Source organism: Eublepharis macularius, chromosome 1 (assembly GCF_028583425.1).
Source record: "Eublepharis macularius isolate TG4126 chromosome 1, MPM_Emac_v1.0, whole genome shotgun sequence".
In the NCBI taxonomy this organism is placed as follows: Eukaryota; Metazoa; Chordata; class Lepidosauria; order Squamata; family Eublepharidae; genus Eublepharis; species Eublepharis macularius.
This window is the reverse complement of record NC_072790.1, coordinates 41,725,021-41,748,922: the sequence shown is the minus strand read 5'-3', so window position 1 is coordinate 41,748,922 and position 23,902 is coordinate 41,725,021. Positions and strand designations below refer to the sequence as shown.

The window sequence follows — 23,902 nt, the reverse complement described above, 5'->3', positions numbered from 1 at the left end:
TACCAGTCCAACGATAACCCTACAGTGAAGGGAACAGACATACGATCCTTGAACCATGCACACATAATTCTGTTGGATGTGACTGGTACACATAGACATCTATAGACTTTATTGGAAGCCAAACTGCGAGCCAGTAGTAGATGAGCTAGGGCTGGAGTGATATGCTCCCTTTGACTCACTCTAGTCAGCACCCTGGCTGCAGCATTCTGCACCAACTGAAGTCTCCAAATACTTTTCAAAGGCAGCCCAACACAGAGTGCATTGCAGTAATCTAATCTAGATGTAACCAGGGCATGTACCTCAGTGGCAAGATCTTCCTTTCCTATGGTGGCCGTAGCTGGCTAATCAGTTAAAGCTGGTAAAGGCACTCATAGCCTCAGCTGCCACCCACTTATCCAGCACTAAGCCTTGGTCCAAGAGCACCCCCAGTTACGGATCTATTCCTTCAAGGGGATTTCCTTCCGTTAGCATTATCATTCTCACATTTTTGAAGGCAAACACAAATTGAAGGCAAACTGGATGCATGTGTATATTCCTAACGTCAAGCATGACTCCACATGTGCAGGACACTCCACTGAGCCTACAGGTGCTTCACTCAATAGGTGATTTCATACATAATGCAAAACAAGAATTTCAATTACACTAACTATGGTTTGACGGATCATCAAAAACATGGATCACTCCACTATAGTTACTTAGGGTCTGTCAAACCAGGATCCAAAAACATGATTGGAAGTTAGTTTATTAACTTCAGCTGAAATCTTACCCCAAGGTGTTGCATGATGTACAATAGTGGAATAGCTGTATTAATCCTCAGCAATGCCCTTACTCACTCCTCCGCTTCTGAGGCAGCTGGCTAAAGCCAAAGCAATGAAAGCAATATTTGTTGGGGCAACCCAGGATTTGAATCTGTGACCTGAATTAGCAACCTAGCCATGGTCAAAATAAACCATGGTTAAAATAAACCATGGCTATCCTTATCTCTGGACAGAGTCAATGCATGTATGAAACCATCTTCAGTCGCACGGCAAGATGCCTTAGGGCTGACAATGACCGACTGACCCTTAGAGAAATCAATGCTTCATGCGACACACAGGGAAGCTAATCTTCATTGTTACACAGCATTCCACTCCCACTGAACGACAACTGACTTTAAACTCAGAGAAATGTCTACCCATGGTGTTAGTCCCCTTACCTGTTAGCATTGCTGTAAATGGGACCTCTGCCCCAACTTTGAAAAGAACCACATTGCCTCTTGCTCTCTGACCGGGCTTGGAAAGACAGGAATAATTTAGTGTCTCTTCTCTCACCTCCTTCAGCACACCACATGTAAATGGAGTCCAGAAATAACTTTTTCTCTTCCACAGCAGCTGGCACTGTCAGGTGTTAAGATTGGCTTTACACTTACGATCACGCTGACTACTAAGCAGCACACATTTTTCAAAGCGACAACCTGCCAACTCTGGAGCAACCAGGACTACAGTTCCTGTTCTCGTAAACTTCCAGCCCTTTATTAGTCAAACCTTCTTTTACTGTCAGGACACTTCAGGTATAACTTCTCATGCCAACTCACATTTCTCCCCTAATTTTCACATTCACAGAAGTTATTAGAAGGAAGAATCGGTGGTGGGCAGTGGTGGGAGACACAGAAGGCATTTAATTTCACCCTTACCCTTTGCTTTACCATGAATTTGCCAGCTTTTCGCTAACTTTGTCTCCACTTTTTGTTTTCCTGGGTACAGCTTGCCCCTTTAAAATTGCAATGACACAGAGGAACCAATAAAACACAAGTTTTCAAAGAAGGTTCCCAGGTGCCAAAGCACTACTCAGATTGACGTCGTGAAGAAAAACAGATGGAAATAGCCGAAAGCACCTGCAAGACACTTGCTGCTTGCCATAGCCCTTAATTTAGCAAGGGAAGTAAGTGGGTTTTACAGCTATCCTAAGCACAGTGAAGTCAACGGATGTACACGTCGACCACAGTGATATTCTGAAAAAACAGTAGGTCCACAAGGCAGTTGTTCGAGCGATTGTTAATATAAATATTTCAAGCTAACATCCAATGTTCTTACCTGTGAACAGCAGAAAGGATCAATATATTAACAAGAGCAACATTTCACTGTCTGCCACATTTTGAATCAGCAGTTTAAATCTACAGAATATGTCAAAAAGAAGTTGAATGGTGCCACGACAGAGCAGTGCAGTTGGAATATCTAAGTGAGATCTGGGAAGCCCAGGTTAAAATTTCCACTTTGCCATGAAACTTGCTGGTGGAACTTAAGCTAGTTACACACTCTTAGTCTTATGTACCTCATACATGAAGGCACCACATCAACTAACAGCACAGTGAATTATAGCACAATCCTAAACCGAGTTAAGCCCATTGGGGTCAGCGGGCTTAGAAGGGTGTAACTCTTCTTAAAACTGCACAGGCAGAATCTTAAAAAACTCAACCCTACTGCTGAGGTCAGTCAATGCTCATTTCTGCTTACACTAAAGAAAGCTGTGTGAAGTCCTGCTGCTTACACTGGTTCTCCAAGAAACTTTTAATATTTAATGGACTAGTGGCTGGCTTTTTTTTTGGGGGGGGGGGTTGTTTTGATTCCATTAATAATGCTGAGCAAGTTTTGGGTCCAGTAGCACCTTAAAGACCAACTAGATTTCTAGGGTAAGAGCTTTCAAGAAGCAGAGCTCCTTTCCTCAGAGGAGGAGTGGAAAAAGCTCTGACTCCCTATCTGACAAACGGAGCTCTGACTCTTGAAAGCTCATACCCTGGAAATCTAGTTGGTCTTTAAGACAGTTTGGTGTAGTGGTTAAGAGTGCGGGACTCTAATCTGGAGAACCGGGTTTGATTCCCCACTCCTCCACTTGAAGCCAGCTGGGTGACCTTGGGTCAGTCACAGCTTCTCAGAGCTCTATCAGCCCCACCCACCTCACAGGGTGTTTGTTGTGGGGATAATAATAACATACATTGTAAACCACTCTGAGTGGGCATTAATTTGTCCTGAAGGGCGGTATATAAATCAAATGTTGTTATTATTATTATTAAGGTGCTACTGGGCCTGATTCTTGCTCTTCTACTACAGACCAACACAGCTGTTAATCTTGTTGTAAGTGCAGGCTAAGGGCCAATCTAGAGGATACAGTCTTCTCCAGGATGCAGCAGAGATGCTACCACTATTTTACCACTGGAATACCTGGCTGTAGAAATGCTGCAGTGGCCTGATCCTGCATGCCATGGTATGGGAGTAGGGGTTCCTGCCCTCCTCAGATGTTTCCAAACACCCAACATTACAGGGGGGGCCAGAAACCCCTCCTCCCCACACTGTGATCCTGAGCAGGATTCGGCACCTGCAGTGTTTGTAAAGTGAGGGAATTTCAGTAGTAAAATGGCATTGTTATCCCTGGAGATGTTGTATTGTCTAGTTTAGCCCGAAAATAGAATAATAAAAAAAACAATTCCACACATTGGGAGTGAGATCAACACAGAAATGTTTAAGGCTTTGGAAAAGCAAAATTTTTTGAAAAGTGTGAAGAATAAATGCCTGCAACCGTCTAGCTGATGAAAACTGTGTGAAGAATAAAGGATTACCTTCTTTAAATGCTGTCTTATGGTAGCGCTATCTCTCTCCACAACCTTCCTCAGCTCTTGACTTGCCATATACATGACATTTGCTGTGAAAGAGACAAACACAAGTTCAGTCATGCAATTACAAAGCACAGTTTCTATAGACGCAGGGTGCATTTTTCAGATTAAGTTGAGAGAAAACCACTGAGGCTGACCATTCTCAAATAACAGACTGAAAATAATATGTGCAATAACAGCATGTGCCCCACTGGGAGCCCAACAGGGGCCTAGTTTCTACACTCACCCATATTGTGGAGAAGCATGTGCGGCCACTACACCTACTAAGTATGATATGACAATTTTAAATATTCCTCCTCCTGTCTGAGAAGGATTGGGTTGCCAGCCTCCAGGTTGGGCCTGGAGATCTCCCAGATTTACAATTGATCCCCCAACTACATTTATTTATTTTATTTTATTTATAGTCCATTCTGCTCGCAAGCAGGCTCAGAGTGGATTAACAGCATAAATACATAAAAACAATTAAAAACATTGATAGCAATTATGTAAAGACAGCATTGAACATAAAAGGCAGCTTATATTGCACCCTACATCTCAGCACCTCAAGTCCATAGGGCAGGGCGGCTAAGATTCAGTCAGTGTAGGGTTGAGCACATATTCCCCCCCCCCCCCACCACTGGGATGGGACAGTTGGATGAATCATTTGCCTCAACCCCCATAAGCCTGGTGGAACATCTCCATCTTACAGCCCTGGTGAAATGATAGCAGATCTTGTTGAGACCGGGCCTCCACAGACAGAGAGTTCCACCAGACCGAAAAAGCCCGGGCCCTGGTTGAGGGAAGATGAAACTCCTTGGGGGCCAGGAATTTCCATCTTGGAGTTGGCAGCCCTAATTCATGAACATGAATACTCTTTGCAAGTGTTGCTAGACCTTCTGTTTAACCTTACATTGAACAATCAGGATGAAGAAGTAAGAGGCTATATAATTTATTGTGTAGGGCTTTGTTGTTGTTGTTGGTATGTGCATGTTTTAAAAGCTTTCAATATCAGCTTTGAGTTCCAGATGTGTATGTGTGGGGGGGATAGAAAATAAATTGTATTAAATCCAAGAAATAAGCCTTTGCAGACCTTATTCGTAAAGGATACTATCGTCTTTACTGGAAACATTATACTGTCTTTTATTTTATTGTTTCCTAATTATGTAATACAGTTTATGGAATATATTATAATGTTTTGATTTTATTGTTCTTTAATTGTGCAATCTGGTTTTATTGCATTGTTCTTTGTATATATTATGCCAGTCCTTACTGCATCATTTTTATAACTGTAATTTGCCTTGAGTTTCAGCAAGGAAATTCCACAATATAATAATATTCTTAACAGTAATCTGGGAGTATAAATAAATAAAATGAATAAAATGGGACTTCCGTCTGAGTAAATATGCAAAAGATTGCATTGAAAATGAATTATTTCCTTAAGTAACACATTCTCCTTTCTAACAGAAGTGAAACCGATATATTGTCGAAGGCTTTCATGGCCGGAGAACGATGGTTGTTGTGGATTTTCTGGGCTGTATAGCCGTGGTCTTGGCATTGTAGTTCCTGACGTTTCACCAGCAGCTGTGACTGGCATCTTCAGAGGTGTAGCACCAAAAGACAGAGATCTCTCAGTGTCACAATGTGGAGAAGATGTTGGCATATAAATTACCTGCCAACATCTTCTCCACACTGTGACACTGAGAGATCTCTGTCTTTTGGTGCTACACCTCTGAAGATGCCAGTCACAGCTGCTGGCGAAACGTCAGGAACCACAATGCCAAGACCATGGCTATACAGCCCGGAAAATCCACAACAACCAGAAGTGAAACCGTTCGGCATTAAATGCATCTAGATTTTCTCAAGGCCTTCAGTGTAAGCATGAGAGCTAAGAGGTCATCCCAGACTCAAGACATTTAAGACTTCTGTTGGATTTCTCCAATGATAACCCAAGCGGACTCCTGCATCTTATGCTTAATGTTTGCTAGTAATAGTTAGTGGCATAATGATAGTATTAGGGCTACTGTCACGATTAAAAGCAATACATTTCCCCAACAGGCACAGACAAAGGAAAGGGCAATCAAACAGATCCTGAGCAGTGACCCTGCGCATTATATTGGACAAATTCTTGCAATGTTCTGTGGAAATGGAAGCAAAGGACTCAGAGGAGAGAGAGAGGGCAATAACGGGAGGAAGCTCTGGAGGCCAGAAGGTTAACTTTCCATGTAGATGCAGAATTAGCAGAGGCCCAATCAAAACCCGAACGAACAGGTTGCTTGGAACTAGTGTGGAGCCTGACCAAGCTTAACAAGGCATGAACCAAAAAATCCATGGGGCTATGAGTTTATTGTTTCATGGGGAGGGGAATTCAATGGCATTCCTATCTTCTCACTATCTTTTTTAAATGAAGTGAACTCTGATTCATGAAAGCTTATGCTGAAATAAGTTTAGTTAGTTTTTAAGGTGCTGCTGGATCCCTCTTGCTACAGACACACTCAGCTATCCATCTCGAATTCTCTGCTTTAAGGTCAAAGTAGATGTGATGTTTTTCACTTTCCCAATATGAACTGGCAGCCATATTACTGCAGTGAGTTCCCATTGGAAATTCCACAAAAAAATACTGAGGGGTCTGATTCAGATCAAGTCTGTGGTAGTGGGAGGCTCCTACACCCCTATGACATTTTCCAGAGCTGAAACAACCTGGGGGCATTTGGGGGGCATGTGCTCTGAATGCTTGCATGCGCAGCCCTCCAGCAGGGCAAATAACTCCCCTTGTGCTGTTTCAAGTCTTGAAGAGTCTGTGTTTTTTTTTTTAAGCGTTGGAATGCCATTGCATGTTTACTTGTTGCGGATATTTTAAAGTAAATAAAGAGGACAACATACCTGTTGGGCATTTCCTACTGCACCCACAAAGTTGTAGGGGACTTTAATGAATAATTCAGAGTTGGAGATGAAACACAAAATGGAGGCTTCCTGTGTTCTCTTCCACAGAAATCAGCCTTGATTCTGTACTAGAATTTGAACTTCAGACTTCTTAATTCACAAAAAGGGGTGATGGCAAAAATAAGGTCTTGGCCCCAGAGAAATGTTGTGAGGATTACAAACTAATGATTTTCAGAATACCTTGCAATGTGATGTAAAGTAACTGGGATTTCTAACAACGATTGTTCACATAACAATTTATCAGTCTGCTGCCTAGGGAATCCAACAACTTGACAAGGCTACTTTAAATTGATAAGACCTCTGAAGACCACAGATTCCCAGTCATTATATACACCATATACGATGAAGCAGTGAAATAGTAAGTGGAAGGCTTTTTCATTTGCAACCAGATCAGGCCCGGAGCACTTGGTTGCAGAGAAAATGTCACCCCTACGATCCTACCAATGACCTCTCTTCTGACCTGGAAGAAGGGATCACCATCTCATTCTCTCTCTCTCTCTCTCTCTCTCTTTCTCCCCCCTCCACCCCCCCTTTTCCCTCAAATTGAGGTGATTAAGCATTGGTGTCAGTTTAGTCACATGCCTTTGCTAAACAGAGATGGCTAACTGTGCCAAAATGGGCTTGAGTTATTCATGATCTTGCAATGTGGATAAAGCTCAGAATCAAGGACCATGAGAAGAAAAGAGAGCTTTATATCACTGGTAGCTCTTTAACCTAAACTGTCACAGCCGAAGCTTAATATCCACATCAGCTAAATGAATAGTTCCCCCCCCCCCTACAAAGTGTAATGACTGAAATCAATCAAACTTTTTCAGGCTTTACAGCCATTTGACACCGATTCAATTAACCACCAATTGTCACACAAAAATACCTGCTCTTACAACACTGAAGTTCAAAAGCATTTATGCAGCCTGTTGGCAAGGTAGGACAAATTAGTAAATAAGTAAAGCATAGCAATTCAGAGAACACAGCTATGCATTTGTGTGTGTGTGCTGATGAGGCAATAAACTCACAGAGCTCACTTGCTGCAGTAAAGAAAATAAAGAGTCCGTTTATTTAGGAACTCCACTCAGGAATCAGGATAGGAAAGAGGGATTAGATTATATTCTATCTAAACTAGGGTGCTGGTGGAGAGCAAGCCCTGTGTCCTTAAGGCTGCCAGCCTGCAGGCCAATTTCCAGGCCATAGAGATCAGTTCCCCTGGAAACGGGGCTATATCCAGGGGGATGGGGGTGGCATTTTACAAAATAAATCGACAAAATTCTCAGGGAACATACCCCCTCAATAGAAACGAATGGAGAGTGGCTGGTCAGCCTGCTCAGGGGGTGTGGGTTGGAGGGGGGGCTTCATTTTGGTTCTGTTGGGCTGTCTCGTGTGGAGATTGTAATTGGTAGTGTGCTTGCAGCCATGGTAGCCACGATCTATGTGTTTTTGTGGTCGGAGTCAGTTTTTCCCACAGAAGAAAAATGGGATGGCCAGGGGCACCTTCTTTGGGGGACCATAAAATGGCTCCCTGGTGTTCAATGTCCTTGAAACTTGGGGTATGTCCACTGAAAATTTTGTAGATTTTTTTTTGCAAAATGTGACCCCCCCCCCACAAATCAGTACCCCCTGAGCAGGCTGACCAGCCACTCTCAGTTTCTATTGTGGGAAAAAATTCAGTATTAAAACTCGGATCCTGAATCTGAATCACACATCCCTACAGTCTTCACAATAAGGAAAACAAACAGACAAAAACATGTAAACAAAAAATAACCTGTGCTTTGAAGCAACAACAGTCTAGTGTATAGAAGCATTCAGCAATCAAATCCTCATCTGGTATATCTTTAAGAGGGCTTTATAGGAACAAAGGGAAAGGCCGTGATGGCTTCCACATGGATTATCTGTCCCAAGTTCACTGCTTTTTGGGAAGTGGTTTTTTCCCTGCTTCCCCACAGCATTATAGTGCATGGTGCATCCCTGTAGTTTCCCGTTTTCTCCTATGTTTCACAAACTTGCTTTGCTCTGAAGTTTTGGGAAAGATTGCAGTAAAACCTGACTGGCTCTTGTGTTGGTGAGATTTTTTTTAAAATAAAAAGTCCCGCCCCCTGTTGCCGGTAAACAGCTGCTGTGGGGACGGGGTCAGGGGAAATGGCTGCCATATGGTCTGGAAAATCCAAATTTTCACACTCACACTGCAGTCCTCCAGGCATTACTGCAATCGCCCCCCCCCCCAACTTTAGAGCATTGCAGGTTTGAGAAAGAATAAAGAGAAGCTGGGGAAACCGCGAGAGATGCACAGATGCAGGATGTTTGCCTTTATGTAGTGTGTCTCCACTGCTGCTACTCAGGATCTATTCCCTTGTCCCTTATGAATTTCTGCCACACAGGGACGGGAGTTTGTGGTTTCCCTACTGGTGGTGTGGCTGCAAATAAAGCACAGCAGAAACAAAGCTTCCTGTCAGTCCCTGGCAGTTAGATCCCCAAGCTCTCCACAGTTAACACACAGGTGTTCCAGGTGTAACTTTATGAGAGATCCATTCAGTACAAGGTGCTCAGACAGTGGAATTGGCAGAAGTGACATATGTGGGGCTGGTAATGTTAGTTATAGGGAATATTCCCACCTTTGGGAAAGAGGACCGTTAACGGGAGGGGGGGTGAGACATTGTTTTAGAGTAGACAGTGAGAAAGATGAACTTATCTTTGGTTCTCAAGGATACATTTCAAGCCAGTTTCAGCTGGCAGTCAAGGACACTGGTTCAGCGGAGTGAAAAAGAGAAAGTAAACATTTGCGAGATAACCTATTGGCATTGCAGCAATAAAGAACTTCCCATACTTTCAGAGACCAGAGGCAGAGCCAACATACATTCATGGCAGATATGCAGGAGGCATATATGACACTTCCACATGGCATGTTTCCCTGCAGCTTCCTCTCCTCAGTCCTTGAAGCTATAGCGTCCCCCGTCCATTTGGTCTCCAGGGCTTTTGCAGTTTTTTAAAAAACTCCTAGAATATCGTTTTATCGATATACTGTTGTAGATATAGGTGTAGTAGATTCTCTGAATTCTCAACTTAAAAAAAAATTAAAATTGTGCAAGTGAAGAATTACCATTTTTCTTCCACTGGGAGAACTGTTTACTTCATTCCATCTGCCACAAACCCACGTCCAACTCAGGCTTAGGTTGACCTTCCCCTATCCTGAGGTAAAACTTCTCCTCTTTAAGCCTATGAAGCTGTATACTGGGCTGGGAAGCCTCTGGTAGTGTGGATGATGTTAAGCTTCAACTTTCCTTCTTATCTCACCCTTAAGAAATATTAAAAATGGTTACCCAGCCAAGTCTTAGCAGGGGACAGATGAGGGGTTTGCGCTTCCCTTTAGCAGAAATTGGCACACAAGTCTTGGGGAGGTTCAAAAGGTAACAGAAGGTTTATTTACAGAAGGTTAAAGTCAAAAGGCAGGTAGGCAGGTGTTTGAACTGAAGAAAAACAGGGTTAACATACCTGTAACTTATGTTCATCGAGTTCTTCTGTGCTGACACACATGGGACTGCGCAGGCGCAGGCCAGCCGCCGGAGAATTTTCTAGAGCTTCTATGGCTCCGAAGGGGCCGTTTGTCGCGCGCCTCAGCAACCGTTTTCCCGCCCAAACGGTCATGTGATCCTCCAGCGACCAACGGCCCCTTCCCTCAGTTCTCCTTTGCCGCCGCTTGACCAACACACTTAGCCGTAACACCTTAAAGTACATCAAATTCCGTTACAGCCACCACATCATTGTGCATTGGATTCACAGCGGGGTAGGAGGGAGGGTTGTGTGTCAGCACAGAAGAACTCGATGAACATAAGTTACAGGTATGTTAACCCTGTTTTCATCTTCGTTCTTCTGTGCCTCCACACATGGGAGTGTACCAAGCTTCACACAATAAGGAAGGTGGGGTGAAGTCCAACACAATTTTATTGAACAAACAAGAACAACAACAAATAGATATGCATATATACATCTATGTAAACTGTGTAGTGATACATCAGTACTCAATATTTACACATATATACACCCAAATATACATATATACACTCTTTCACTCAAGGGTACCTAGCAGGTACGCCAAGAAAGTCTTTCCAAGACTCCCTCAGGAAAAAAGGGAGTGTAGGACAGCCTTGGCCACAGATACATCCTGCTCCGCATTGACATGAATGGCGTAATGCCTGACAAAGGTGTCTGCAGAGGACCATGTGGCTGCTTTACAAATGTTAACCAGGGGCACCCCCTGAGGAGTGCCGAAGAGGATGCCTGGGACCGCGTGGAGTGGGCTTTAACATGAAGCGGGCAAGCTACCCCTGCCAGGGAATAGGCCCTGCTAATGGCCGTCACAATCCACCTAGACAGGGTCTGTGAGGAAGCCCTGTTACCCTTGTCCTTGGCCCCAAAACATACAAACAGGTGAGGACTGGAGCGGAATCCCTTCGTCCTATCCAGGTAATAGGCTATGGCCCTCTTCAAGTCTAAGGAATGGAGGGCCTTCTCCCCTTTAGAGGAAGGATGAGGAAAAAATGCAGGCAATGAAATATCCTGTGAGAGGTGGAAAGCGGACACCACCTTGGGCAGAAAACCGAGGCAGGGACGCAGGACCACCTTGTTGGGATGAAACACAAGGAAAGGAGGGTCAGACCGTAGCGCAGACAGCTCACTGACCCTTCTGGCCGATGTCACAGCCACCAAGAATGCCACCTTGTAAGATAGCATATCCAAGGGGCAGGTAGCCATAGGTTCAAATGGAGGCAACATGAGACGTGAGAGCACCAGGGACAGCGACCACTGAGGCACTGGCGCCGACACAGGTGGGTAAAGATTGTACATGCCCTTAAGGAACTGGCGGGATTGTGGGTGAGAAAACAGTGTAGCACCCTCAACTCGGGTGTGAGCAGCTGATATCGCTGCCAGGTGGACCTTGAGGGAGGAAACCTTCAAGCCCAGGCCACGCAAGTGGCACAAATACTCGAATACAACCCCTAAGGGACTGTTGTCAGGCACCACTCCTTTAGCATGTGCCCAAAGTTCAAACCTGCGCCACTTGGCCGCATAAGCGCGCCTAGTGGATGGCCGACGAGCATTCAGGAGGACTCTCTGTACCTCGTCAGTAAAGCCTACAGGGGAGGAACGATCCGCCAAGCCGTCAGGTGCAGCTTCCTGGGATCGTGGTGGACTAGGCTCCCATTCAGGAGAAGGTCTTGCCGAGGGGGCAGACTGACATATGTCCGTTGGGACATCCGCAGGAGCTTCGGGAACCAAACCTGCCGTGGCCAAAAGGGGGCCACCAGGATGCAGTCCGTCCCGTCGTCCTCTATCTTGCACAGGACCCTGGGAATCAAGGGGAATGGAGGAAACATGTAGTGCAAGCCCTGCGTCCACGTAAACTGGAAGGCATCCCCAATAGAGAGGGGGTCGCTTCCCGCCCTGGAACAGAACGCGTGGGCCTTGGTGGTTGCTGCAGTGGCGAACACGTCTATCACCGGATGTCCCCACATCCGAAAGATCGGCCCAACGCACTCTACGTTCAGTTCCCACTCGTGGTCCAGCAAAGGGACCCTGCTGAGGGCATCTGCTCGGGCATTGTCTGACCCAGCCACGTGTATAGCACGGAGCGACACGCCGTTCCTGATAGCCCACTGCCAAGTGAGCGTGGCTTCCCGGCACAGGGCCATGGACACTGTGCCCCCCTGCTGATTCACGTAGTACATGGCAGTCGTGTTGTCCGTCTGCACCAACACCTGACGATTTCTCAGCAGTGCTGTAAGGGACACAAGTGCGAAACGAATGGCTCTTAGTTCAAGCACATTGATATGGAGGGTCTTTTCCCTCTCAGACCAGACATCTTGCACAGATACATCACCACAGTAAGCCCCCCATCCCAACAGAGAGGCATCAGTGGTAACCGTGACGTCATGGTGCTGATACCCAAAGGGGGTCCCTTTAAACAAGTTGTCATCAGACAGCCACCAGTCCAAGGAGGAGAGGATGACCCTCGGGATAGAGAATTTGAGGGACGGAGGGTGCAGCAGAGCATCGTACCTCCGCACAAACCAGTTCTGGAGAGGGCGCATACGCAGCCTAGCAAAGGGCACCACAGAGGTGGCCGCTGCCATATGCCCTAGTAAGCACTGGATAGTGCGCACGGACTGGAAGCGGTTCCTTTTAAACATGGACACCAGACCCCTTAGGGACCGAGCCCTCTCCAAGGGGAGCAGAGCCTTACCCTCCACAGAGTCTAATAGTGCACCAATGTAGGACACTTTGCAGTTGGGCACCAGTTTGGATTTCTCAAAGTTCACCAGGAGCCCCAGACGATGGCAAGTGTTCAGTACCAAGCCAATGTCCTGCACCAGCCTAGACTCCGATTCAGCCACGATGAGCCAGTCATCGAGGTACGGAAAGATGGTACAGCCTTCTTCCCGCAGGAAGGAAACCACAGGGGCCACACATTTCGTGAACACTCGTGGGGCAGTGGACAGGCCAAAGGGGAGCACCCTATACCGGAAAACCCTTTGCCGGTAAACGAAGCTCAGGTATTTCCTGTGCTCCTCCCGTATTGCCACATGAAAATATGCGTCCTTCAAGTCCAGGACCGCAAACCAATCCCCTTGCTTTAGCAAGGCGATGACAGTCGCCAACGTAACCATCTTGAACTTGGTCACCTTGAGGAAGGCGTTAAGGCCCCTCAGATCTAAAATGGGACGTAAGCCCCCGTCCTTCTTGGGGACCAGGAAGAACCTAGAGAAGAACCCCCTTACAGAGTCCTCATAGGGCAACTCTTCCACAGCACCCTTGGCCAAGAGCGACACGATCTCCGCATCCAGCTCGGCCATAGTGTTATTGACAGCTGTCAGGGGTGAACTGCACCTAGGCAGCTCAATGAATTCCAGCCCGTATCCCTTATCAACAATCGTTAAGACCCATGAGTCAGATGTTATTGACTCCCACTCAGCGAGGAGTGGACTCAGTCTGTCCGAGAAGTTCAGGGATACGGCTGGCGCGACCCGTCAGTACTGCCTCCCGGCGCCCGGCTGATCTCTCTGCTGGGCCGGTTGCTGTGACGGGCGAGGCTTGAAGGGCCTACGCCTCCTCTGCTGCTGTGCGGGAGGGTAGGACCGTTGCTGGTAGGCAGGATACTGGTGGAAACCCGGCCGCTGTTGCTGGTACCTGCCCTGGAAGTGGTAAGGGCCGGACCAGGGGGCGTACCGTGGCCTGGAGACGGGTTTGTCCGAAGGAGCCAGACCCAAGGACCGTGCCGTCTGTCTGTCCTCCTTTTTCTTTTTCAGGGTCTCGTCGGTGGACTTGGAGAACAGCGAGTCCCCTTCAAAGGGCATGCTCTCCACCCTGGAACGCACCTCCTGGGACAGGGCAGTAGACCGCAGCCAGGAATGACGTCTGAGGACCACCGCCGAAGCCATCCCCCGAGCAGCCGTGTCGGCAGCATGGCTCCCAGCATTCATTTGCTGTTTAGACAACCTGACAGCCTCCGTTTGCAGCAGGGACACCACAGCCTTCTGCTCAGGTGGGAGGTCCCGGGTATAGGATGCCAACTTCTCCCAGAGGTACAGCTGGTACCCTGCCATAATGGTCTGATAGTTGGCAATCCTCAGACCTAGCGAAGCGACAATGTACTGGCGCCTGCCCATGGCATCAAGCTTTCTGCCTTCCTTATCGGCAGGCACCGAGGAGTGACCCGACCGTCGGGGGTTGAATTCCTCCGTGACCAAAGAGGAAGGTGGAGGGTGCTTCACCAACGCCGGCCAGGTGCCCTGTTTGATTTTATAAAGCTGCTCGATTCTCTTAGATGTTGGAGGCTGGTCACAGGGCACCTTCCACACCCTCTCCACGATCTCCTCAATACCCTCGAGCATGGGGAAGCCAATGGACGCCGGGTTGTCACCGTATATCCGTTTGAGGAGCTTGTCTTTGGTCTGTGGGGTTGCCGAGGAGATGTCCATCTCGAGGGCCTGGGCCATCCTTGCCATCTGGTCGGCGTAGATGCGGAGGTCCTCGTACGGCGAGCCCGTAGATGGCACCAGATCATCAGCCGGCGATGGTTCGGACCAGGACTCCGACTGATAATCGGCCAGGCTCTCCACTTCTCCTTCCTCGGACCCGAGCTGGGAGTCCTCACCCTGGACTGGAGGGGGAAACCACGTTCGCCTCGACGTCGACGGCCCCGGTTCCGACTCGGAGAAACCAGCAGGTGCCCCTTCCCACTGGCAATGGTATGGCGAGGGAAGGTAGGAGGCTTGACGATACCGGGACGCAGTGGATCGGGCGGATCGAATGCTGTCCCCGGACCGACGTCGCTCACGACTGACAGCAGGCGGAGATGGACGGGCAGGAGATGGACGGCCTCGATGAGGAGACGGGCTCGGTTCCGACCTCGGCGACCGATGGGCAGGAGATGGTCGACTCCGACGGCGCGGGCTCGGCTCCGGCCCCGAAGAAAACTCTGCCTGCACCGTCTCGAAGGCCATCGGATCCGGCACCGGCACGGAGAGTTCCTCTGGTTTGGGGGAACCCAAATGAGGGGAAGGCGTGTGAGGAAGCACGATGACTTCCTCCTGAGGAGCGGGATGCGGCGACCGATGATGTTTGGTCTTTTTCTTCTTCCTTGCCGGCTCCGAAGAAGACCCCGGAACCGACGCGCTCCTCGCCTTCGAAGGGGACCTCTGCTTCGACCTCTTCGCCTTAATCGGGATCGAACCGGTCGTCGGTTCCGACCGGGGACTCGGCACCAGGATCCTCGGTTCCGAAGCCGGTCTCGGATCCGACCTGGTGGATGATGCGCTCCGGGGCGGCCGCGCCGGACCCTGCGCTGGAGAGGCCGCTCTCGACGCCGAGGCACTCGGGGGACGCGGTTTCGACCCCGACCTCGCGGAGGCCACTGAGCCAGCTCTGGATTGCCTTTCGGCAGAGGGGCTAGGGCCGGCCTTGGGTGGAGGTAACGGAGTGCCCTCCGACATAACCGACTGCCACAACGAGGAGTTCAGTCGGGCCCTGCGATCCTGCCGGGCCTTGTTGGTGAAGCCCTGGCAGATCTTGCAGGCCGACACGTTGTGGGTCTCCCCCAAACAAAAGAGGCACAGCTCATGGCCATCGGTTTTGGCCATCTTAGTGTGGCATTGAAGACAATGCTTGAAGAGAGCCGTTGAGGCCATCTTCAGGGGCATGCGAGAGAAGGGTCAAAACAGTCCGAGTCGTATTACCGAGTTCACGTCAAAGTCCAGAGGGAGATCCGAAGAATAGTCGAGGTCCGAAGTCCGAAGTCAAGAAGCCAAGATCAATCAGTCAGAAAAGCACGAAGCACAAGCACAGAGCGCGAAGCTCAAACGTTCTCTCCAAGCGGCGGCAAGAAGAGAACTGAGGGAAGGGGCCGTTGGTCGCTGGAGGATCACGTGACCGTTTGGGCGGGAAAACGGTTGCTGAGGCGCGCGACAAACGGCCCCTTCGGAGCCATAGAAGCTCTAGAAAATTCTCCGGCGGCTGGCCTGTGCCTGCGCAGTCCCATGTGTGGAGGCACAGAAGAACGAAGATGAACAAAGGTTTTTGTACAGGAACTTCACTGGTGTGAGGCACAAAACACTTGGTATAACACTAGGTTGCTGGCTTCTTTCAGAGGTTGACACTGCTTCACAAATGTTTCCCTTTTAAAGCACTGACACAGCACAACTTTCCCTCCTCTCCAGACTTAAGGGTGTTCCGTTGAGACAAACCCTTCCTAGATGCCGGGCAGGCATTATAGTGATGAGCTATAACCCTGTTCCTGGCACTGAAGGGGAGACTCCTTTCTACCCACTTCCTTGGCCCACTATAATTCCCAGATCTCTCAAGTCTACGCAGGTGCTGGTTTTTCCCACGTTAGTCCTAGGACTAAAAGTGTTCCACAAACCTTATTTCCTCTCACCGAGGATTCTCTGGCTGACCCTCTCTGGTCAAAAGCCAGGCTCCAACTCCCTTTCACTCTCTTGTTTACTCTCCAACTCCAACTGACAGCTTCCCCAATATTCCATCCCCATCTGCCATTTCAGGCTAGCTACATGGGGAGGGGGAAGGAAACATGTCAATCATAGCTCACTGACTGGAAATCTCAGCCTCTGAAGCTGAGTCTGTCACACTATCTTTCAGGGGATTCTTCAGGCAATTTAATCTATGATCTGAATCTGCTGTAGCTGGATATACCAGCCGTAGCTCATGTTCCCTGGAAGCCATCAGGTTGTTGTCTGATTATGACCAAATGCTGCCTGGCTTGCAGTAGAGAAAATTGCATTAGTATTGAAACTAACTAAAAACTCTCAATGGAAACTGAACCATCATAATGCGTTGCTTGTGGCTATGTACACTGTAACTTAGATATGTGTCAGTTAACAAACAACAACAAAAATCCAAACCAATGTGGTCTACACGTCAAACCAATTTAGGAATACAGCAGAGTTCAGCATGACAGACTTAACTCAGTTAAATTTAGAAATGGACAGGAACACTGAGTTAGGCAAAACTAAAAAATGCGCGATGCCACAACTTTAGCTCTTGTTCCACATACTTCACTGCTATGTAGGAAGCAGCACTGTAAAGAAACAAACAAACAATATCATATCTAATGGCTAAGCCAAGCATCTGGGGTCCTCTGTGACATAAAGCATAAATAGAAAGTGATGTCACAGCACTGGAACAATACAGAAGTTCCAAGTAAAATTGTTTTCCACTTAGTTAGCCAAGCATTTGAGGAAATTAAAAAAAGAAAGAAAACTCAAAAACATTTCTTTTCTAACAAAAATGATCACGATGATTACTCCAGCCCTCTGCCTTTTAAAACACGCTCTTGCAGATAGTATGTTACACACATTTGACAGCCTGCTTTCTAGACTAAGGACATACAAGAAACTCAATGGGTTACCCAAAATCAACCGGATGCAGAGTTCCCGTTGTACAAGTGTGGTCGTTTTGAGTTTATGAGACAGTGCTTTCCAATCCAGTACAAATGGCACTGTCTGGCAGTCATAGATATACATTTGGGAGGTTGTTCTTTGATTAGATTTGGATGTTTGGAATCAGTTGAGTCTTGTGTATTTATTTATTAAAAAACATTTCTATTCCTGCCCTTCCAACCAGTTCAGGGTGGCTGACAACAGAAATTAAAACAGACAATATGTACAATCCTAAGAATTGGTTTTTTAAATACAAAAATTCATTGCATAATCATGAAATGAAAAAGTCAAGAACAGTCACTTCCTCCAACTTCCACTCAACCACAAAGGTTCTGACTCTAATTAACAAAAAAGCCCTCTGAAAAAGTTAAAATTTACAGCCTTTTCTACCATCTGAAATTACTGTAATGCAGATATATAGCCTTGAGGGAGGTTGTTTCCGTGCAATGGGGTTGTCCCATAAAATGTCTGATTTCTGGCCTATACCAGATGATAAGGTAGTCAAAAGGGATTGCTAAACTGACCTTAATGTACACCCAGGCCAAAAGCAGCAGAGGGAATCCTCTCTCCTTCCCCATCTTGTTCTTGTTGCAAATATTATCATATGCTGTGCTGACAACCATAGATGTAAGCGTGTCAGTCAACAAGAGGAAGCCAATGTGAGGATTCAGCCAGGTAATAAGGGAGGAGGTGGCATCATTGTGGTGAATAAAAAAATGACCAGCTCTGGAAGGAAAATATTGGAGACACAGGACAGACTATGAAGGTTCTTTGTTGTCTTCTCTTTCTCTTTTCATAACCTTTGGACCATTTTATAGTTCAAAGCTAAAAAAAGGGTCTGAAGACATCAATCAGAAACAACTTTAAATAGGAGCAGAAACCAAGTCAGGTACTTAGAAAAATGATTGTTTTGTGAGTTGCAGTACATATAAGGATGAGGTGTGATCGTTCCATAGCAAAGATAGTTGACTTAATCCAGCAGAGGGATTTGAAGCTTTCATCTATATAAATTAACATGAGGGGCCATGTTTTGGATTGGGGAAGAGAACTCATTAGTTATTTTCATGAACATTGAGATCTTCCAGTCACAAAATTGCAGCTCAATGGCTGGAGCCAGACCAAAATGGCAGCTTGGAGAGTGGGTCACAAAATGGTGGCTTGCACAAAAATAACAGTGGTTCAGATCATGTCTGTAGTGCTCAGGTGGGCAAACCTTTTCTCTGCTTTTGTCCCAAAGCAAACTATCACCACCGCCTAATATGTATTGAGTCTGGAAGGCAACTGCAGAGCTTCAAACAATCAACATTTATTGAACAATAACCAGTAACAGGGAACGACGGCTGCACCCATCTCTAACTGGCTGTAACTAACTCATCAAATGCTCTCTAAGAGCAGAACTACAAGTGACAAAAGGCACAGGTTGTACACTTGTCAGCTTCCCTCAAGTTTTGATGGGAAATGTAGGCATCCTAGTCTTGCAGCTTGACTCTCTGACTGCTGTCCAATGGACTTTTCAACTGTCACTTGTCCAACATTCCGCCAAGCTGCCTACATTTCCCATCAAAACTTGAGGGAAGCTGACAAGTATCCAACCTGTGCCTTTTGTCACTTGTAGTTCCGCTCTCAGTTCTGAGAACTAGTGGCTCCGCCCCCAAAACTACAATGGTTCCAACAGTCCAAATACATAACACCACCACTGTAACTTGCCTTGCCAAGGAAAAAAATATACAATCACGTCTATATTTTCTCTAGAAGAAGCAAATAGAAGCTTTGATGCAGAGGGAGAGAGTCAACATTACACATCTTTCCTGTTCAGAACAAGGGTGGGTACATGTGTGCACGTGTGGAAGAGGAGTGGCAAAAGAGAAAGGATGCTGGTGCTATTCTTTTCCTATGCAAAGCAAAGGTGAGTGCATGTGCCTTTCTCTTTCGTATGAAGGAGAAAGAGAAGTTGCTATGGTAGCTTTAAAGGGGAATGATAAAGAAGTGATGATTGCAGCACTGGAGGAGGGGGGGGAGAGTGCTTAGTAATTGCTTGGAGAGTGATGGTCACTCCCAAGTGACCTTCTGCCTGTCATTGTCTTAGATCACACCAAGAACTTGCACAGAGGGCAAGTTGAATATGATTTTATTGCCATTCCTGACATGAGTGCTGAAACGCATTTGGTTTTCATGTATTTTATGATATAAATTACAATACCTGGTCATTTGAAAGATGCCTGTAAATGTCTGACATCCTCATGTGTATAAGTGTAATTGCTGTTTGTTTTTTTACTCTAGGGGAAGGTACTCATATATGTAACCAAAATTAATAGATTTTTAATGCACAGTTTTTAATATTTGAAATCCGATCAAAGATTTTGTAATTTAATATATTTTTAGCTTTTTTAATATTAACCTGGATATTCTCACACCCAAGGTTTTTCTTTTTCTTTCAATCTCTTTGGTTACATAGACTCAGTAGAGACCAATATATTTTTATTCTGAACATGTACACTGGGCTAAAATCCATGCCCCACTGCACTAAATCAATGGGAAGAATGAAATATTTATCAGAAGTATTAATTTGATTTTTTTTTGTTTCAACCAACATTTTGTCTTTAGTATTCTCATGGGAATGGAATATTGCAGGCTTCTTAATAACTTGCCAGGATAAGAACTAATTCCCACCACTATTTTTTACATAGCTGAAGTCAGCACAAGTTGGCATTATTTATGGCTATTGGTGTATTGAACTAGTGTTGTGACAACTCACAACTTCCATTTTCTATTTTACTCTGGTTTAGCATGTATTTTGAAGATATTTCAGAAGACGGCATGCATCATCACGATACGGACATGTGTTCTGAAGACCGAATATCACTGGCAGAAAAAAGTCAACCTGTATGACAGAGTGTGCTATATTAAAAACACTTGTCATTCAGCTGAAACATGGACCATTTATTTGTCTCCACAGTTCCAATCCAGCATTACCATGGGTGATCTCAGTGGATCTGGTGCCCCAGGAAAAACTAGAAGATGGGGTTGCAGAATCACTCAGGTGGGCAGAAGGATTATTAAATGGAAGTCAGAGCTCCCCAACTGCCCTAAGCTCTTCCCCAACCCCCATACTGCCTGAGTCTCAAGCAGCGTCGAAGATTAGTTGTAGGGCATTGGCTGGGGCACCTGGTTTTAGAGGAGTGAGGGCTTTCAGCTTGTCTCCCCCGCACAAGTGTGGGGCCCAAGACAACTGCCCTGGTGCCCCATAGCTAAGACTGTCTCGGGATACATGCTTATGAATGGAGAAGTTCATTCTTAGGCAAGTAGCCTTTTAAAGTCACGAGGATCTGGTTAATATCAAGACACATATAACATGCTTTTCCCAAAGGCACAAATGTTGTGTGTATTATTTGGGAGTTGAATAATTCTCTTGATCTTAAGCTTTGCACCAGAATTTAGAAAGCTCTAAGAGATACAGCCATGCATACCCCCTTCATTGCTGCTTATAGGAACTTTAACCTTCACGATCCACTTAAGATTTCACAGAACCCCAGTCCTTGTTGTGTAACTGGAGGTTTGCCGTTTCCCAGACTATGAGCAGTGGCCTACTGGTTGTAACTCCTTTGTGAAGGAGCGATCAACTTTTAGGAATGGGGTGGGGAGGAAAAGTACCAGACATTTTTACTACAGAACGTAGACAGAAAAACGAGCAGAAATTTAAACTGACAGAATATTAAGGCGACAGAGAAGAAGCTTGGAAGGAATTCTTAACTGAATCAGTTTCTCCAGAAATGGAGAATTAGGAAGTGATGGGACCCGTCTTCCCTTCAAACTCAGCCATCTGAGCAGCCGCCTGCCTTCCTTAGACACTAACACTTAGTTCCGCCCCTAAATATAATTCAGGCACATACAAATCTCCAAAATAGCAAACATTATTTAGAGATAATAGCTAGTGGCACGGCAAGAAGGTTAGTTACACTATCACAATTGGTATGCAAGATGAAAAACTACATTATTTTAGCACATGCTTACTTCAGGATTTGCTTTCTTCTGAGTAGTCATCTGAGGAGTTCTGCAGACAAATTGAGCAGAACCACAAGTGACAAAAGGCAAAGATTGGACACTTGTCAGCTTCCCTCAAGTTTTGATGGGAAATGTAGGCATCCTGGTCTCGCAGCTTTGCTCTCTGACTGCTGTCCAGTGGACTTTTCAACTGTCACTTGTCCAACATTCCGCCAAGCTGCCTACATTTCCCATCAAAACTTGAGGGAAGCTGACAAGTGTCCAATCTGTGCCTTTTGTCACTTGTGGTTCTGCTCAAAGATTCGAAAAACTGAAGCCCACAAATCCAGGGTGAGCCCAGGTTGTTTTGGCTGTGCACAAGCACAGGGCCTCAAAACCCTTTCAAGTAGCGCACATCTTTCAGACTGGATGCTGCCTCAGTGTGCCCCTAATATTAATGCCAAACCACCTGATTAGGGGGTTTGGTGAAGTTGAACCAGCTTGGCATAACTGACCCTATTTGACAGAACTCACAGAAGTATTATCGTAAATGGATATTTCTCAATATTTCCTCCAGCTCACCTCTCCCTCTCCCTCTCTCCTCTTCCAGTCTCTTAACACCGCACAGCATGAGTCATTGCAAGCGAGTTCTCCTCCAAACGACAACCTCAGGAAGGATGTTAGAAGCCCCCAAACTGTACTTCGTGTTTCTTGGAAGTTATGAACAGTTTCATTATCAAAGCATTCAAGTTTTGTGAGTAATATTTATGATGGAAATAAAACTGAGAGCTTTTCATATTTTTTTTTTTGTAAAAAACAACAACACATAATTATGGAAACCAAACCAAAACAGGATTTTTCTTTCTTTCACACACAGCATCCGCAGGGAAATCAAAACTCTTATAAGCAATAAAGTGACCTTGTTAAACTTTTATCCCTCTTTCTTTCTCTTTCATTTGGAAACAGGGTAAATTACAAAGCAGGGTCACTTTGACAAAGGAATAGGCCTGTCAACATAATAAAATCATTTAAAAGCTATTTGCTCCTCTTCAGCCAGTTAATATGAGCATCCCACTCCTGAACTGGGGAAAACTTCAGCTCATTTACAAATATGGGAAACAAAGCAGATTTGGAGTCCTTTCAAACCATGCTTAAGTGCTGTCTAGGGGAAGGAAAGTTGTCCGACAACGTTAAGTAAACATTTTAGTTAAGCATCGTGCAGGAAAATAAACAGTAGCTGAGGAAGTGTGAACATAGTAAAGGTCATTATTCTGCGGCCTCTTTTCCTGGAAGGCAGGTGATAAAATATAATGTGTTTCAGAAAGGAAGGAAAATGTATATTACAGAATATCATTTCTTGCGTCAAATGGCAAATGACACCTCTGCAGCAAGCAGAAAGCTCAGGAGCTGTGGAATGACAGGTGACGCTATCCGGGATGTGGATTTAAGTTTTCTATCTGGCTGGCCATTTAACAGAAGGAGCAAAGATGCAGGCAGCCTCACTTGTGCACGTAAAATCGAGAAATGAGAACATCCAGAAATGATAGCACTGGTTTACTCTACCCAGAGCGATCCGTACTTGAAATATGCAAGTACCACTTCATGTCACTGAATCAGTATGTTGAAAGAGAGGGCTGAAAAGTTAAGTGCAGGACTAGCTACGTGATGAAGGAATCACATAATTGCCTTGTGTGTTCAGCTCACAGTTCAACTCACATTAACGCTACTGCCACACTGAATGTGAATTGATTTGTGAGTTTGGTACATACCCGGCTTATGGCATTGCTCCAGGCTGGTGTTCCTATGTGGCGAGGGAGGAAAGAAAATATACTTCACAGTATGCATCAACACAATCTGTGCCTATGCAAAGCATACTTGCACAGGCCTTTCCCTTTTCTTCCCCCCCATCCAGAAGACCCCCCCCAAATCTTTTTCTTGCTTTTTCTTTAAACACAGCCTTCAATCACATATTCCAACAAATAACCCATCTTTTACTCTTTTTTAATACACAATTATATGCTTACAGTCTGACATATAATACACATGTGCTCAATTCATATGGTACACAATTATATGCTTACAGTCTGACATATAATAAACATGTGCTCAATTCATATTACAAAGCTTCTGGAAAAGGGACAATAAGGTCTGCCTGTTAATCCTTCCAATGTCAATGCCACACATCATTAATATTTGAGTGTTTTTTTTCCCAATTCAACCCACACAAAGCAGGCTTTTGGGGAGCCTCAGAGGCTTCTCTTCTTTCTATTTGAAAAACAAATCATGCCCCAAATTGTGGAACAAACGGCAAGGGTCCTTCCTCACCACTCACCCCTACTTTGTGTTGCAAATCATAAGGAGACTTCGAGTCTCAGCCATCTTCTTAAGCTCAGGGTTTCAAGAGGAAGAAAGACAA

General features: G+C 45.8%; 1 protein-coding gene across 1 annotated transcript in view; it reads right to left on the bottom strand.

Annotated features, from left to right (window-relative positions):
• The window catches only part of LDAH (lipid droplet associated hydrolase), a 114,869-nt gene that overhangs the window by 11,658 nt on the left and 79,309 nt on the right, over positions 1 to 23,902 (bottom strand). The window contains exon 6 of the mRNA XM_054992747.1: positions 3,593 to 3,675. Coding sequence (XP_054848722.1) covers positions 3,593 to 3,675 — 83 coding nt within the window. The remainder of the gene's footprint in view (positions 1 to 3,592; positions 3,676 to 23,902) is intronic.